A 13205-nucleotide genomic window follows, 5' to 3' on the forward strand; every position below is an offset into this window, starting at 1 on the left:
AAAAAAAAGCAAATGAGAAAAAACAATTTCTCAGCAGCCTTCCATGGAACAACAGAAAAAGCTGCACTAAGGCAACTCCCCTCTGCTCACAGCACAGGGTAACAACAATTCAGCAGGAAACAACCCAGACAGTCGACAAAGCCAGCAGGAGCAGGTCAAACTTGTACTCAGGAAGTTGCCATAAAGCAAACTAACCAGATATGTGTCTGTGTTTTATTTCAAACTAAGCTGTGGGTAATGAGCCAGGCTAATACTGTGCTTGATTGTGCTGCTACAGTTTCAGATTTATGGCCTGGCTTTAAAAAATGGTTTCAGGAGAGGCTGGGATAAGAGGGAAAACTCTTGGTATTTGCTAGGAATGTTAGGAAGTCACTGTTCAGTAAGTGTACTCAGTTAGTGTTAGTTTCAAACTCAGCGGTAGTTAGTTTTCATATTAAGGTCATTAGTTTTGGCTAAACTAGTTGTTCACTTAATCACGTGAAAATGTTGACTGTCCTCTTCCCAGCAGGGAATAGGAATGTAGGAAGCTGATCTCCTCAGTCTGTGTAATAATGTAAGTACCCAGTTGCTGAGTTTCTTTGTTGTTTAGATGTCTCTAGCACCTGGGTCACCTGGGAATGTCTTTGCACAGATACTGAAGATGAACTTTCAAATACTTTCACTGTATGGAATATGAAATTGGAAGTACATAAGTCAAGATAAGTACATTACAGATTTACTGAGCTTTCTTTTACAATTTGGCCTTGCTAGCCATTCATTTTGTAATTTCATGTAAATATTATATATATATATATTTCTAAATTCTGTAGTTAATTTGGTCAGTTATAACCAGCACAAGGTGGGAGCGCAAGCAAAAGCAGTGGAGCTGGGAGCTGGCTGGTGAGTCTCACGGCCCACGGTGAGGACTGTGGTGGTGGTGGTGGCTGGGAAGGTGCCTCTGGGACAACCCCTTTGTCACTCATGGGAGGAACCCAGCAGTGGTTTTCTCTGAGCAGCTGGAGAGAAGTGTTGGCTCCGCATTTCCTCCAGACTATCAAGTTGCCTGGCTTATGAATAAATGAAAATGGAAAAGTGCTGCTCGGGGAAAGGGAAGGGTTTGCTCCCACTTCAGAGCACACTTCCTTCCCTGCCAAGGGCAGATACAATAGTCTGTCATCCCTTCTGAACATCTTCACCACACGTTTGTGTACTTCTCTTACGTTTCCATATTCTGCTGCCTCGCAGACTGGTGAATTTCCCTGTAGCTACTCGTTTCTTACTGGATTCAATTAGAAGAAAAAAATAGTAATAAATGTTAGTTTCTAAGTGGGTTATTTAAGCTGTTTTCTATCAGTTTAACACATAAATAATTAAAACTATTTGATGTCAGCTTAAAAATAAGTATGTGGGTTACTCATGCAGGTTAGATCTGTCAAGCATATTTCTGTATTAGCAAGTTTTAGTTCTAATACGATCCCTTTACGCCTCAGATAAATGAACACATCTGAGGTTTTGAGGTGCTAAATGCAGACATATGTCTGCAGAAATACGTGTGTGCAGCACTGTGGCTCTGTGCTGCTGTGGGCTGACAGAGGTCTATGAGAAGTGCGGGCAGGAGAGGGCACATGGGAGGCACCACACTGCTGGCGAGTGTGACCTCACCTCAGCAGGCTGCCTCCGACAAGCATTAGCTCTTCTATGTTAGGTTCATGTGCTAACATTTCTCTAGTAACTAGTACAGCAAACAAGATAAGGAGAAGGAATAATTTCTGGAGTCAATAAATATCTGCTCAAAAATCCAAAGCAATTTCTATTTTTTTTTTAAATTTTTAAATGCCTGCATTCTGAAATGTTTTTTAAAATGTTATCAGAAGTTACCACTGGAGCAAAGATGAATTTTCAATAAAACAAAATGCCACCTTTAAAAAATTAGTTGTCAATATAGACTAGATTTGCTTATAAAAAGGCACTTATCATTGGAACTTCTTGACATATGCACACATTGTTCTATGTATTGGGCTGGGGATGCTCTCAGTGATGGGCGCTAAAGAATTCTATGGAAAGGATTATTTTTTTTGCAATTACTTTCATGGGATTATTTCATGGAATCAGAGACTCATAGAATGACTTTGGTTGGAAGGGGTCTTAAAGCCCATCCACTTCCAACATAGTTGCCATGGGCAGGGTTGCCAATTGCTAAATCAAGCACTAGATCAGGCTGCCCAGGGTCCCATCCAACCTGGCCTTGAACAACTCCAGGGATGGGGCATCCACTGCTTTTCTGGGCAGCCTGTGCCAGGGCCTCACTTCTTTTTAAGACCTTTGTTACAGAGAACAGGCAGTGAGCTTGGGATGTTGTCACAGTAGTGACCACTGACCTGTACCCTTGGAGCCACAATGACACCTCCTTAGCTGGGTGATCCATCAGCAAACTGATGCTTTACTGTGCACAAATCAGGCACAGTAGGATATCAGGTTCCATGACAATGCACATGTACCCAGGGCCACGAGTTGTATACAACAGAGAAACAAAACTGCACCACAGCATGTTTGGGAAACTCCCCAGCCAGCGCATGCCAAGCCCCCCTTACCGTGAGAACCCACCTATTCCTTGCAGCGCTCCAGCTACCATGCTCAAGCACCATGCTCTGCTCACTCTGTGTCTGCTCTGTACTGTATGGTTCGGTACTGTACTGGCTGTGTCTTTAGCCTGTATGCTCCTCGGGACAGGGACCTGTTATGTGCTTGGCACACTTCACCTATAGTACAGCGCCGTGTACTCCAGCGCTATATGAATAATAAATAAAAAATAATAATCGCATCTCCAGTTGTTTCCTCTGGTTAGTTTTTTTTTTTTTCTAGGTGGCAACGTAACATTTCTATTCATCTCGTTTCGCTTAATTTTTGTTTGTTACTTCCTCTACAGGGATAGCTCAGTGATTTCAGGAGGATGTAGCCATTTGTTAGAAGAGACAGAGATTGCTGTGTGCAAAAGAAGGGGACTCAAAGTAGCAATGAGATGGCAGCGTCCTGGCAGCACCTCTGTTACAAAGCATCCAGAATAGCTTGGAAGCTATGGAAGAGTTATGTTTAGAAGCTGCGTGCCATTTCCAAAGGTCAGGGAGCTGATTTGACTATTTTACTAATGATTAGTTGGCAAGATAATCACCGCATGGATGAGATCAAATGCATTAGTAAACTATTCCTGCATGCTTTCTAAGGGGAAGTATGCAGGATGCAGCTCAGCAATTATCAGCATTTCAGTCTGAAATCACTGCATGAGCATCTGAAAACTTTGAGTCTAGAGCAAGGAAAAGGGCATATGTTGGCTGAGGACAGTAGTCCAAGTCTGTTCAGTGGCTAGTGAATTCTGTTGGTTATTATGGTGGGCAAAGCTTGACTTGAAGCAGGATATTGTGCGGGGGGAGAAAAAAAAAAAAGCCACACAATTAGCATAAAACATGTACTGAAGGAAGGGTGAAGGAGAAGGGTGGTGAGGAGGAGGAGAAGGTAAAACAACATTTAGACTTCTTGTAACAGTGCCTTGTCTTCCATTAAGTTAACTATGGTTCAGTGACATTGCCTATCCTAAATCCTCATTGTAAGGAAGATCCAGTTAGGGCCAACGGAGAATAATAAAAGCTTACATAAATTTTTCACCAGTAGAATGCCAACCTTTAGGAGGACAGACTGGCCAATCAAATAATTAAACACTGGCCCTCTGGATATGTATTTTAGGACCTCAATTTCAAATAGCTGTCATCTCCCAACAGATTGAATAACATTGGGCTGTTACAACGGTAATTTTTATGTTAAAAATTTCTTGTAATGCAGATGTCTATTAGCAACATAGAATAGTATACTGTACATCTGCAGCCAAAAAAACTGAACCACTTTGCAGTGAAGTTTTCCAAAATATAAAGCTCTGTTTAGAAGCAAGCACCACTAGACAGACATGTCACAACACTGCAGTACAAGATGCATCACCCACTCACTGTAGTAGGCCCTAAGTCCTACCCCTAAATTTTAATACTTTCGGTTCCATATACGTTGTAACCTTCTCTATAAGTTGCTAAATTCTGGGTATTCTGCGAGGAAGTTGGGTTAAAAGTCTGTGCACTCTTTGCCACCTTCATTCGCTTCGCCTCTGCCCTGGACTTGTAACAGAACTCTATCAAAGCCACCAGCATTGCCAAGCCCAAGCCTCCAACCAGAATGTAGAAGACTCCAGCAACGTTGCTGAGACTCAAGGCACTCGTCTTGTCCTGGGGAAACAGAAGCAACACAGTTAACTCCAGCTTCCAGACCTCTGCAGCACAAGGTACACATTAAAGCATTGGAAATAGAAATAAACATCAATGTTTAGCTGAAATTAAGTGACCATCGTTTACATGCCTCTCACAAAACTTTTCCTATCGGGATCTATAAAATGCATATTAAGTACCTGCTTTTCCTGGTCAACATAGAAGTATCATAAATTTACTGCCAGTATATCAGGATGCCATTGTTTACTTATTGCCAAGGATTATTTCCACTAGCTGGAGAATTAAACAATGACACATCCAGTCCTCATTAGGGCACATTTTAACACTGGCATCAAACTGCATTTACACAAAGCTCTTTAAAAGCTTTGGAATCCAGAAATCCATTTCCATTAAACAAGATTCTGCTTGATCTTAACTATAAGACAATTTTCGCTTGTGATAAGCATTGCTGTTATTTTAAAAGATCCAGCCTGACTTTCTGCTAAAAGGTAAGAATAACAAGTGAGGCTTAAGTTATTGGAACAAACACTTCTTGAAAGTGCACACTGTGCCATACACATCATCATATATCTGCCTCTTACTGTTGATTGTATTTTGTTTCTATTTTATTCTAGATACAGATCTGGTACATGCCCATGGACTACTAAGGCTCTGCAGTTATACAATTTTATAAAAAGTGATATATTAAACTTTACACAGTTTTCATAATTTAGAGAACTATTACAACATTCTTTAGCAAATTAATAAATATGCAACATCTGATAAACAATCACCTTTTTAGACTTACTGTTGTAAATAATTATTCTACATTTCTCTATACTTCACTGCTTAGTTCACATATGTTATGATTTGAAATCCATGTGCATTTTATAGCACAGTTCTCAAGGAACTCTCTCAGGATTGACTCCCATATACTACATTGTGTGCCTTAAGATACTTATAAAGCTATATTCTTATGCAGACTATATAATCTTTACCTAAAGTAAGGAGAGTACTTAACTTCCAATTATAATTTGTATGAAAAATTAACTTATTCTCAATATTTGGGTTTAATTTAAAGAGGCACTATTAACTGTGCAGTCAGGAGACCAGCACATTAGCAATTCCCATGGATGTAAAGAGGTGTTGCTGGGGTTCTGCTTTGTCTGGCTCTTTTTAGCTGTATTGGAGGATTCTGAATGCCTTGTACATGACTTAGTTCTTCTGGTAATAACTGTCAATATGGTGCTTGGGAACAGGGAGCAGGCAGGGCCGGGAAGAATCTGATCCAATGGACACAGTGCATCGAGGCTTTCTCAGCCACGCTCTATGGGTGCTTTGCCATATTCTTTAAGGTTTTTACTCTTCCCTGCAAACCACTTGCAACAAAAAGCAAAATGTGTAGAGTATGGATAGTGAGCAGTCACGGCCCTCAGGCTGTCCTCCCAGCTCTGAGCATCACGAAGACATGTCTGACGCCAGCACACAGAGCTGGTACTGACTGTGGTGCACCAGAAAAACGCCTGCTTCTGAGCTTATCCCCAGGGGAAATGTCAGTCTCCACTCCCCAAAGCTGCAAGGATTACTCTGGGAATGGACTAGGGTAAATTTAAAAAGCAATAGAATGCAGTGAATTACTGAAGACTTTTACTCCAAAGCTCCTTGGTTCCTCAAGCAGCCAGAGACCTCTCTAATAGGATCCAGACACAGAGAACAAATGAAAGCTTAGTGCTTCCTCCCTTCTGAAAACAGGAAACCAGCCAGCTTTAAAAGGAGAAGACATGGATGAAGCCATGCCATACAGCTCCTGGGCAGCAGAGGGGGACAGAGCATCCCCCTAGGCAGGATGGAAAAATACAACTCAATTTGCCTCCCTACAAAAAAAAAACAAACAACCACCTTATAACTCTTCAATGGCTGCCCCGAAAAGATAGGAGAATATGAGGTGATTTAGGGTGATTTATATTGCTGAATACTTCAAAAAACAATAGTGCTTCTTTAAACTAAACCATGACCCCCATCAAGATGAGGCCAAGCCAATTCGCTCTGAGAGTGTCTACAGCTGCTTATTTTACTTCTAAGTAATTTTGTTCATTACTCCCTTTACTGCTTTGTGAACACGATAGTAGGTCCCGAACTGCAGCGACTGACCTTACTTCCAGAGTCCTTGGGTCCACATTCACCTTTATCGTACCACCATTTGTTTTTCAGCTTGTCTAAGACGCCTGCCTCACTGAGTTTCAAAACGGCAAGGTTTACAGGAGTTCTTCACGTGGAAAATAACATAAATAACATTATATATGTTATTTTATGTTATTCAAGTAAAACTACATAGAATCGCATTGCAAAGTGACAGAGCAGAGGCCACAGTGGGTGCTATGTCATGTACTGTTGGCCCAGGTTTAGAGACAGACATACGACCGGGACCTGCTCCATCGCTTTAGGTAACAGGCACATACTGCTGGGGAAGATTTGTAAATAAATGGTATGCAATTACTGTGAACCCAAAACTATTGGCTTAAACACATTAACAACATAGCCTCCGGGACATAATACAATACAATTGCATATATGACTTAAGAAACATACTGTGTTCCTTGCTCTTGATACATTTGTGGTTTGCAAGCCTACAAGCTAATGACATGACTTGGCCATAGCTATTTCATTTACTGCCCTCAAAATGAAGCTGGCAAGAGAAGGAGCAGCTCCTGCCGGCTGCCACCGCAGCCCCTGGCATGGACCTGCCCTCACTGAGTGCCTGTGTCTCTGCTGAGATCTCCACTACCAGGATTGCATTTTCGTATCCTATATTCCAACATTTTTTTCAATTTCTAGACTTTTCTTTCAATCTCACTTATTAAAAAAAGTCCTTGAGGGGTCCCAGGTTGATTATTAATCACTGCTCGGGGTGTCTTCTCTTTCTTGAGGCATTTGCTGTGGGTGACACAATGGAATTCAATATTAAGATGAAATCTAATCTTATGCCTCAAAGCCATGAACTGCTATGATGATGCCCCACTTCATGTAGTTCTAGCAGTTTATTTTCTCAAAACCTATCAAATGAAGCCTTATTTTCCATACTTTCTGCTTTGAAACATTGACTGTTTAATTCTTAACGTGATAGGCATATAGTTATCTATTTATGTGCAGGTGTGCATGCAAATACAGTACATATAAGAGAAGGAGGCAGATAAACAGAAGCAGCATGTGACAGATAGGCTGCTGATGATAACGGATGACACAGAGACTGATCTTGCGTATGCCAGCAGATTCCTGTGGTACCATTAATCTCTCATAATGCACCATAATCCGTACCCTGCTAAAATGTCAACTCATGAATTCAAAACTTAAAATAAAAATAGACAGCATGGTGCAAACATTAATTGTTACAGAACAATTGAGTTGACTAAAGTAGATATTTGAAAGAGAAAGGGGGCTTGTACTTACACTCTATAACTAGTTTCACTGGAAAGCCCCAACAGTTTTTATATACAGATATTTGTGTATGTATTAACATACATATATTTCATCTACACATAAGAGCTCCTTAAACTTGTTTGCAGCTATTAGTTTAAGGGATCCTGGCTTTCAACATTTTCTGGTTACTCTTTTGTATATATTTGTACACAGTGTGAAATTCACCTCACTTCAGCATTCCTACCAGAAAGTTATGCCTGTCCAGGCTTCTCTGTAGTTAAAAAAAGATGGTCGAGCTACAAGTTTTAAGGGAGGTTGAAGCATACTATTCAGATTTACTATTGAGGAGGACTCAGTGTTGCATCAAAATGACAACTTTTGACAGCTACAGCTGGGTGAGAAAATCCCAAGGAAGTCTCAAGTGATCTCTTTAAATAAAGGAAATGCTTTAGCCACTTTCCAAATCTCACACACTTAGGTCATATGGAACAGGGTGCTGCTAGCATGGATTTCTCAATCTTTTTCAGTATTCAAACTTACATTTTGCCTTCAGGCTCCTTGGCATCAGGTTGTGCAGGCTGAAAGAGGGATGTGCAAGTCCCTGAGGGAAAGAAGCGGGCAGCAGCTTGAGATGCTGGCATGTTGCCTGGCCATATGATCCTCTGTTTGCTTTGAATACAAGTGTGAAATAATTAATATTATCTGGATAGCCTTCATCTGTGACTTGCCATGCACTGGCACTGAGAGGCATTTCAGTGCTCCCAAATCCCAGCCGTGTAACGAGACTGGTTGTGACAAGGGTTGGGGACATCTAAGTACTGTTCTTACACAGATGATCAGAATTTTGTGAAGCTATTGCAGACTAAACTGATTAAAGTGGTGCAATAATAAGGGCTCTTTATAAACTATCGAGACCAGCAGTAAGCTTGGACAAGTCAAAAACAGATGTTTCCTAGCCATTTCTTTTTCCTAGCACAAACAGTTCAGATATATATAACCCGATACAGGCAGGGATTTTTTCTTTGCCACTGTAATTCTTTTAACGCCAGCCTTTCTGCACTGTCTCTGCAAAGAAGCTCTCAGGCTTTCCTTTGGGAAGAGCAATCAATTTCACACTTAAAATCACCATACTATCAAAAATAAATAACTGAATGCAATGGTGAGCACAGATGAGGCAATTCATTCCTACTCTTCCCTGAAATACAGCCAGTCATGTCTCAGAGGCCAGGCCCGTGTTCTTCCTTTCCACTATTTTTGCTGAAACTCATCTTGAATCCCAGAGTAAATCAGGAAAGCATGATGGGAAAAGTTCATACTCAAACCAGTAAGCAAAGCCCAGCTGAGTGGCTGCAGATTTGAAAATGAAAATTTCAGTTTACGGTTTTCAGAACATCAGCATATATATCTGCTTGCAATCACAGGAAGAGATTGCCAGTGTGGTGACTTCTGGTGTATTTTAGGCTGTTTTGCTTGGTTTTAAACTTTAGTAGGAGATTTTCAACAGCTGCCATAGGAGATGAATGCTCAAATCACCTTAGCTTTCAGGGCAAGTTAACTATGTAAGACATCTTTCCTTCTTAGAAAACCTTTTCTTCCAATAAGCATCATTTTGATTATGCCAGTTGTGCACTACAATGTGTTACTACAGTGCTCACTCAACTGATTGCTGAATAGTCCCACTGACATTAAAAGGAACAGAAATTAAGAATATTTATGATCTACTGTACATGAGCAAGAACAATCTACTTGAATTATATACTGAGGATAAATTCAGCATTTAGAATTAAATTTCCCATCAAGTTCAGTCTTTTATGCTCAATATTACAGCAGAAAATGACAACACTTTTTTTTTTTTTTCTCAGGTTGTTTAGCAATTTTTGAATTATGAATGCTGGGATAAATTTTCAACTAAAGTAAACTGGCAGAATTAATGAAGGTCAGTGTAGTTTTTCCAATGCATAATTCCTGAGAATCACCCTTATTATAGATGTAGAATCCATCTGTCCAAATCCATAGAAAGATAATATTTAAAAAAAAGATAACTACAGATAAAATTTACATATGGAGACAAATTTGTCCCATTTAGCAACAGTGCAAAAATGCTATCTGATGCAGCAGAGGAAACCGTGCTCTTCCATATGCTGAAGTCAGCGGTGGCACAGCCTGAACTGAGCACAGGGTCAGTGGTTTTCAACCGTCTCAACATGCCCCCAGTTGCCCCTCTTGGCATCACATTTGGATCTTCCTCCCATCCTGTCCTCCATCACTTCCATCACTTACTATTGGAAGGACTTTTAAGGGCCTGAGGCTGCTGGTGCCAGCAACTTCAGCAAAATCAAAGTGCCTTAAAATGACATTAATGAAGTTCTGAGCTCCTTGTGTACAGGACAATGAATGGGAAGTTACAGCATTTAAATTACAATGCTGAGTGATTCTGAAACCGGTACAGAATTTTAGGAGTCAGGGATTGTTTAAAAAAAGCAATCATGAGTATGCTTTAGGAACTTTTCCATTACCCACTCAGGGCTGATCCATTAATTAAGTGAAAGGTCAGCCTCACCTGCTGAATGAAAAACAAGAGCTGCTGCATTCTCCAGAGGCTGCCAGCAGAGATAGAAGGAGAGTTTCACCAGCACAGCTTCTTTCAATCCAGAGCTTTATAAAAGCTATGGAATATAATGGCAGAACCTGGGTTTAGATAGCTCTCCATAGACCAAATGGATTTGATGCTGGCATGCTGCTGAGATCAGAAGTAGTATTTTCAGAAGCATTCCAATGACTGATGGATCTCAGTCTTCCCCTCAAATATGACTTTCTTCTGAAGTCACTAAGCCATTGGTGAAGGCATTGCCAGCTACCCAGTTGGTAACACAGTCTTCTGAGGGAAACTAGAAATTGTGGTTCACGCTATGAACTTCTCTCTGAATTTTGGAAGATTGTTACTTGAAGGGAAATGACAAGAGAGGGTACAGATGAGCTTTTAAAAGAACAGAGTAGAAGTAGGAGAAAGCTTAGTTTGCAGAGTAACACAAACTTTTAGAGTGCTCATGAAACTTTCTGATTACTCAAGCCCTGTATATTACAATGGAGAAGGTTATTCTAGGTTTAGACATCAGGTCAACCTCAGAAGTAACAGCATGGCTGACCAATTAAGATTTAGGTGCTCTGCTGCTTTCAGTACAAGAAGAATTTTCTTATTGTTCATCATTATAATAGGAAGCTCTGTAATTTGGGCCAGAACTGCTAACAGAACTCAGACTTTGATCTTCCTAAATTCACAAACAGAAAAGCAGCATTGGTTAGGTTCCAGACCTGCTGGCAGTTGTCATGTTTGCAACAGAGTTCAGTGTGCTGTTATTCTGTTAACAATCAATTGATAGCATATAAAATTTAAATATTTAGAGCTCCATTAATTCAACTGAAATGATCTTATTGATCTTAACTGATCAAATTCTACAAGACTGTCACTGAAGAAGAAAATGAATTTTGTAGATTATAAATGGCTAACCGACAGTTTTGGAAGTCAACATAGACATAGTTTAAAAACAAAACACCAGATGATGCTGCAATGCAGAATATGAAGAGCAGAGTAATGCATATTCATCTCCATGTGTCCATTCCTCCTGAACAAGGTGGCTGTAGGCACATGGTAGACCAAAATCACTGGGCTTCCTCTCAACAAATACAGTCCTTATGCACAGGTCTGGCTACTCTTTCTTCTGAGCATAGGGAAAAAAGACAAATGCTCTTGGAAGGCTGTCTGTAGCCCTAGGATCACAGGTTGAGCTCCATCATGTTCCTCATTCCTAGCTAGCAATGTCTTGCCCACTCTATTTTCTACTCCGTCATGAGGTCTCACCTGTACCACCTATTTTCATTGACCTCTCTCCTTCACTCACAGATCCTCCTAGTTTCTCCATGAACTGCACTATCTTTTCTTTTTTCTTCTTTTTCTTTCTTCTGTTATTCGCCATCACACCAAATGTGCCCCTCTAGCATCTTGCAGACACATCCCCTGGTCCAGCCCTGCTGCTCCCCTTGTGCCACTTTGTGACTCAAACCACCAGTAAGTTAAAATCTTTGGTTTGCTACCTAACTTTTACCTCACATTTCAACCACAATAGATTTGTGAGAAGCATATTTTTAAGAAAATTGAGATCTTTAAATTATAAGACTCTTTGCCTGTGACTTTAAAAAAAAATTAAATGCCTCCTCCACTCCCAATAATGCAAAAGTTCAGGGTTGGGTGGAGCTTACCATAATAGCAACATGGGAGATTCATGGTTCACAGGTCAGCCTTCTTAAAAGACACTGGTGTGTGCTCCACTTGCACATAAGTGCTATCGAGTCTAATATGCCTATGCACTTTGGAACAGCAAATAGAGACCATTTTTGAAACTGTGACTGCTGGCAAGCAGAGCAGTGGGAAAAAATAGGTAGAGCAGTAGGATCAGAGGTAAAGCAAAGAGGATTAGGACAGCAGTTCTGGGTGAGTGCAGCATAGCCCAAGGGATGGTCCCTGAGGCCAGGACACAGCATGAAAGAGCAAGGGAACTGAAGGAGGAGAGAAGATAGAAAGAAAAAATATATGTAGGCAACTGTAAAGGAAGCTACATAAACTGTATATAACAAAACTGTCAAATTTAATAATGTGTGTTTGACTAGCTCTATGCCTGCACCGTTACCTTGTGCAATGTTCTCTTATATATTGCTCACACACAAGCACATAAGTATAAATGCATGCTGCCTGGCACTGAGGGGGCATTTACAGTATCTTCATCCTTCTCTACTACCACATCTTCCAGTTTCACAGCCATGAAGTAAGCTATAGGAGGCTGTGAAGCAGTGGCACTAGCTGCGTGGAAGATTTAGAAAGGAAGGAACAATAAGATGTCATTACCTCAGCCTAAAATTCAGAAGTGGTGAAAAGCTGTGAATGCCACAGCGGAGAAGGTTGTAAATTCTGGGAAATTTCTGCCTAATGAGTTCTGTTATGGGATCCACTATGCATTTCTGTTTGTTGATAAGATTTCATAAAAATGTCCATGCAAAGAGATATTTCAGCTGAAATTTGCCCACCTATTTTGTCTACTCAAAAAATCACAATTGGTACCAGTTTTGTTTGTGTAAGTGTGGGCCCTGCACTAAATTCCTGGTAGGAGGCAATCACACTCATTTGCACCCTTTGTCTTTAATGTCACTGAAAATTACTTTGGGAGTATAATGTAAGTGGAAAATAAGCCTTAGCTGGTGTTTGTTCCCAAGGGTTTCAAGCTGATTGTTCACAGGAGAAAGCTCTGAAAAGGCTCATCATGATCTCAAAAGGTGCGGATTTCTGAAAACTGGCAATAGATATCATAGCAGGGAGTGTTTTAAGAGTTCCCTTTGGGATGCTTAAACAAATGCAAATATTTTTGCTTTGACAGTAATTGCATACACCTAGGTTTCAACTGCAGGTGCTGGCAGTGCCATGATAGTGTAGAAGCTATTTCGGCTCAGGTTAAACCCCAGCAGATGCACCAATTACTTCACATACTGTTTACCCGCTTTTGGTGACATTGAGGC

General features: G+C 40.6%; 1 protein-coding gene across 1 annotated transcript; it reads right to left on the reverse strand.

The window, feature by feature from the left end:
• Nucleotides 1–40: 40 nt before the first annotated feature.
• LOC116216220 (glutamate receptor 4-like) lies at nucleotides 41–11614 on the reverse strand. Its single transcript, XM_031552163.1, has 4 exons — nucleotides 11500–11614; nucleotides 6375–6493; nucleotides 4110–4244; nucleotides 41–2766 (listed from the first exon to the last, which is right to left on the reverse strand). The coding sequence occupies exons 1-4, from the start codon at nucleotides 11612–11614 to the stop codon at nucleotides 2632–2634; spliced, it is 504 nt and encodes a 167-aa protein (XP_031408023.1). The 3' UTR covers nucleotides 41–2631.
• Between the last annotated feature and the right edge of the window lie 1591 nt (nucleotides 11615–13205).

Source organism: Meleagris gallopavo, chromosome 1, assembly GCF_000146605.3.
Source record: "Meleagris gallopavo isolate NT-WF06-2002-E0010 breed Aviagen turkey brand Nicholas breeding stock chromosome 1, Turkey_5.1, whole genome shotgun sequence".
In the NCBI taxonomy this organism is placed as follows: Eukaryota; Metazoa; Chordata; class Aves; order Galliformes; family Phasianidae; genus Meleagris; species Meleagris gallopavo.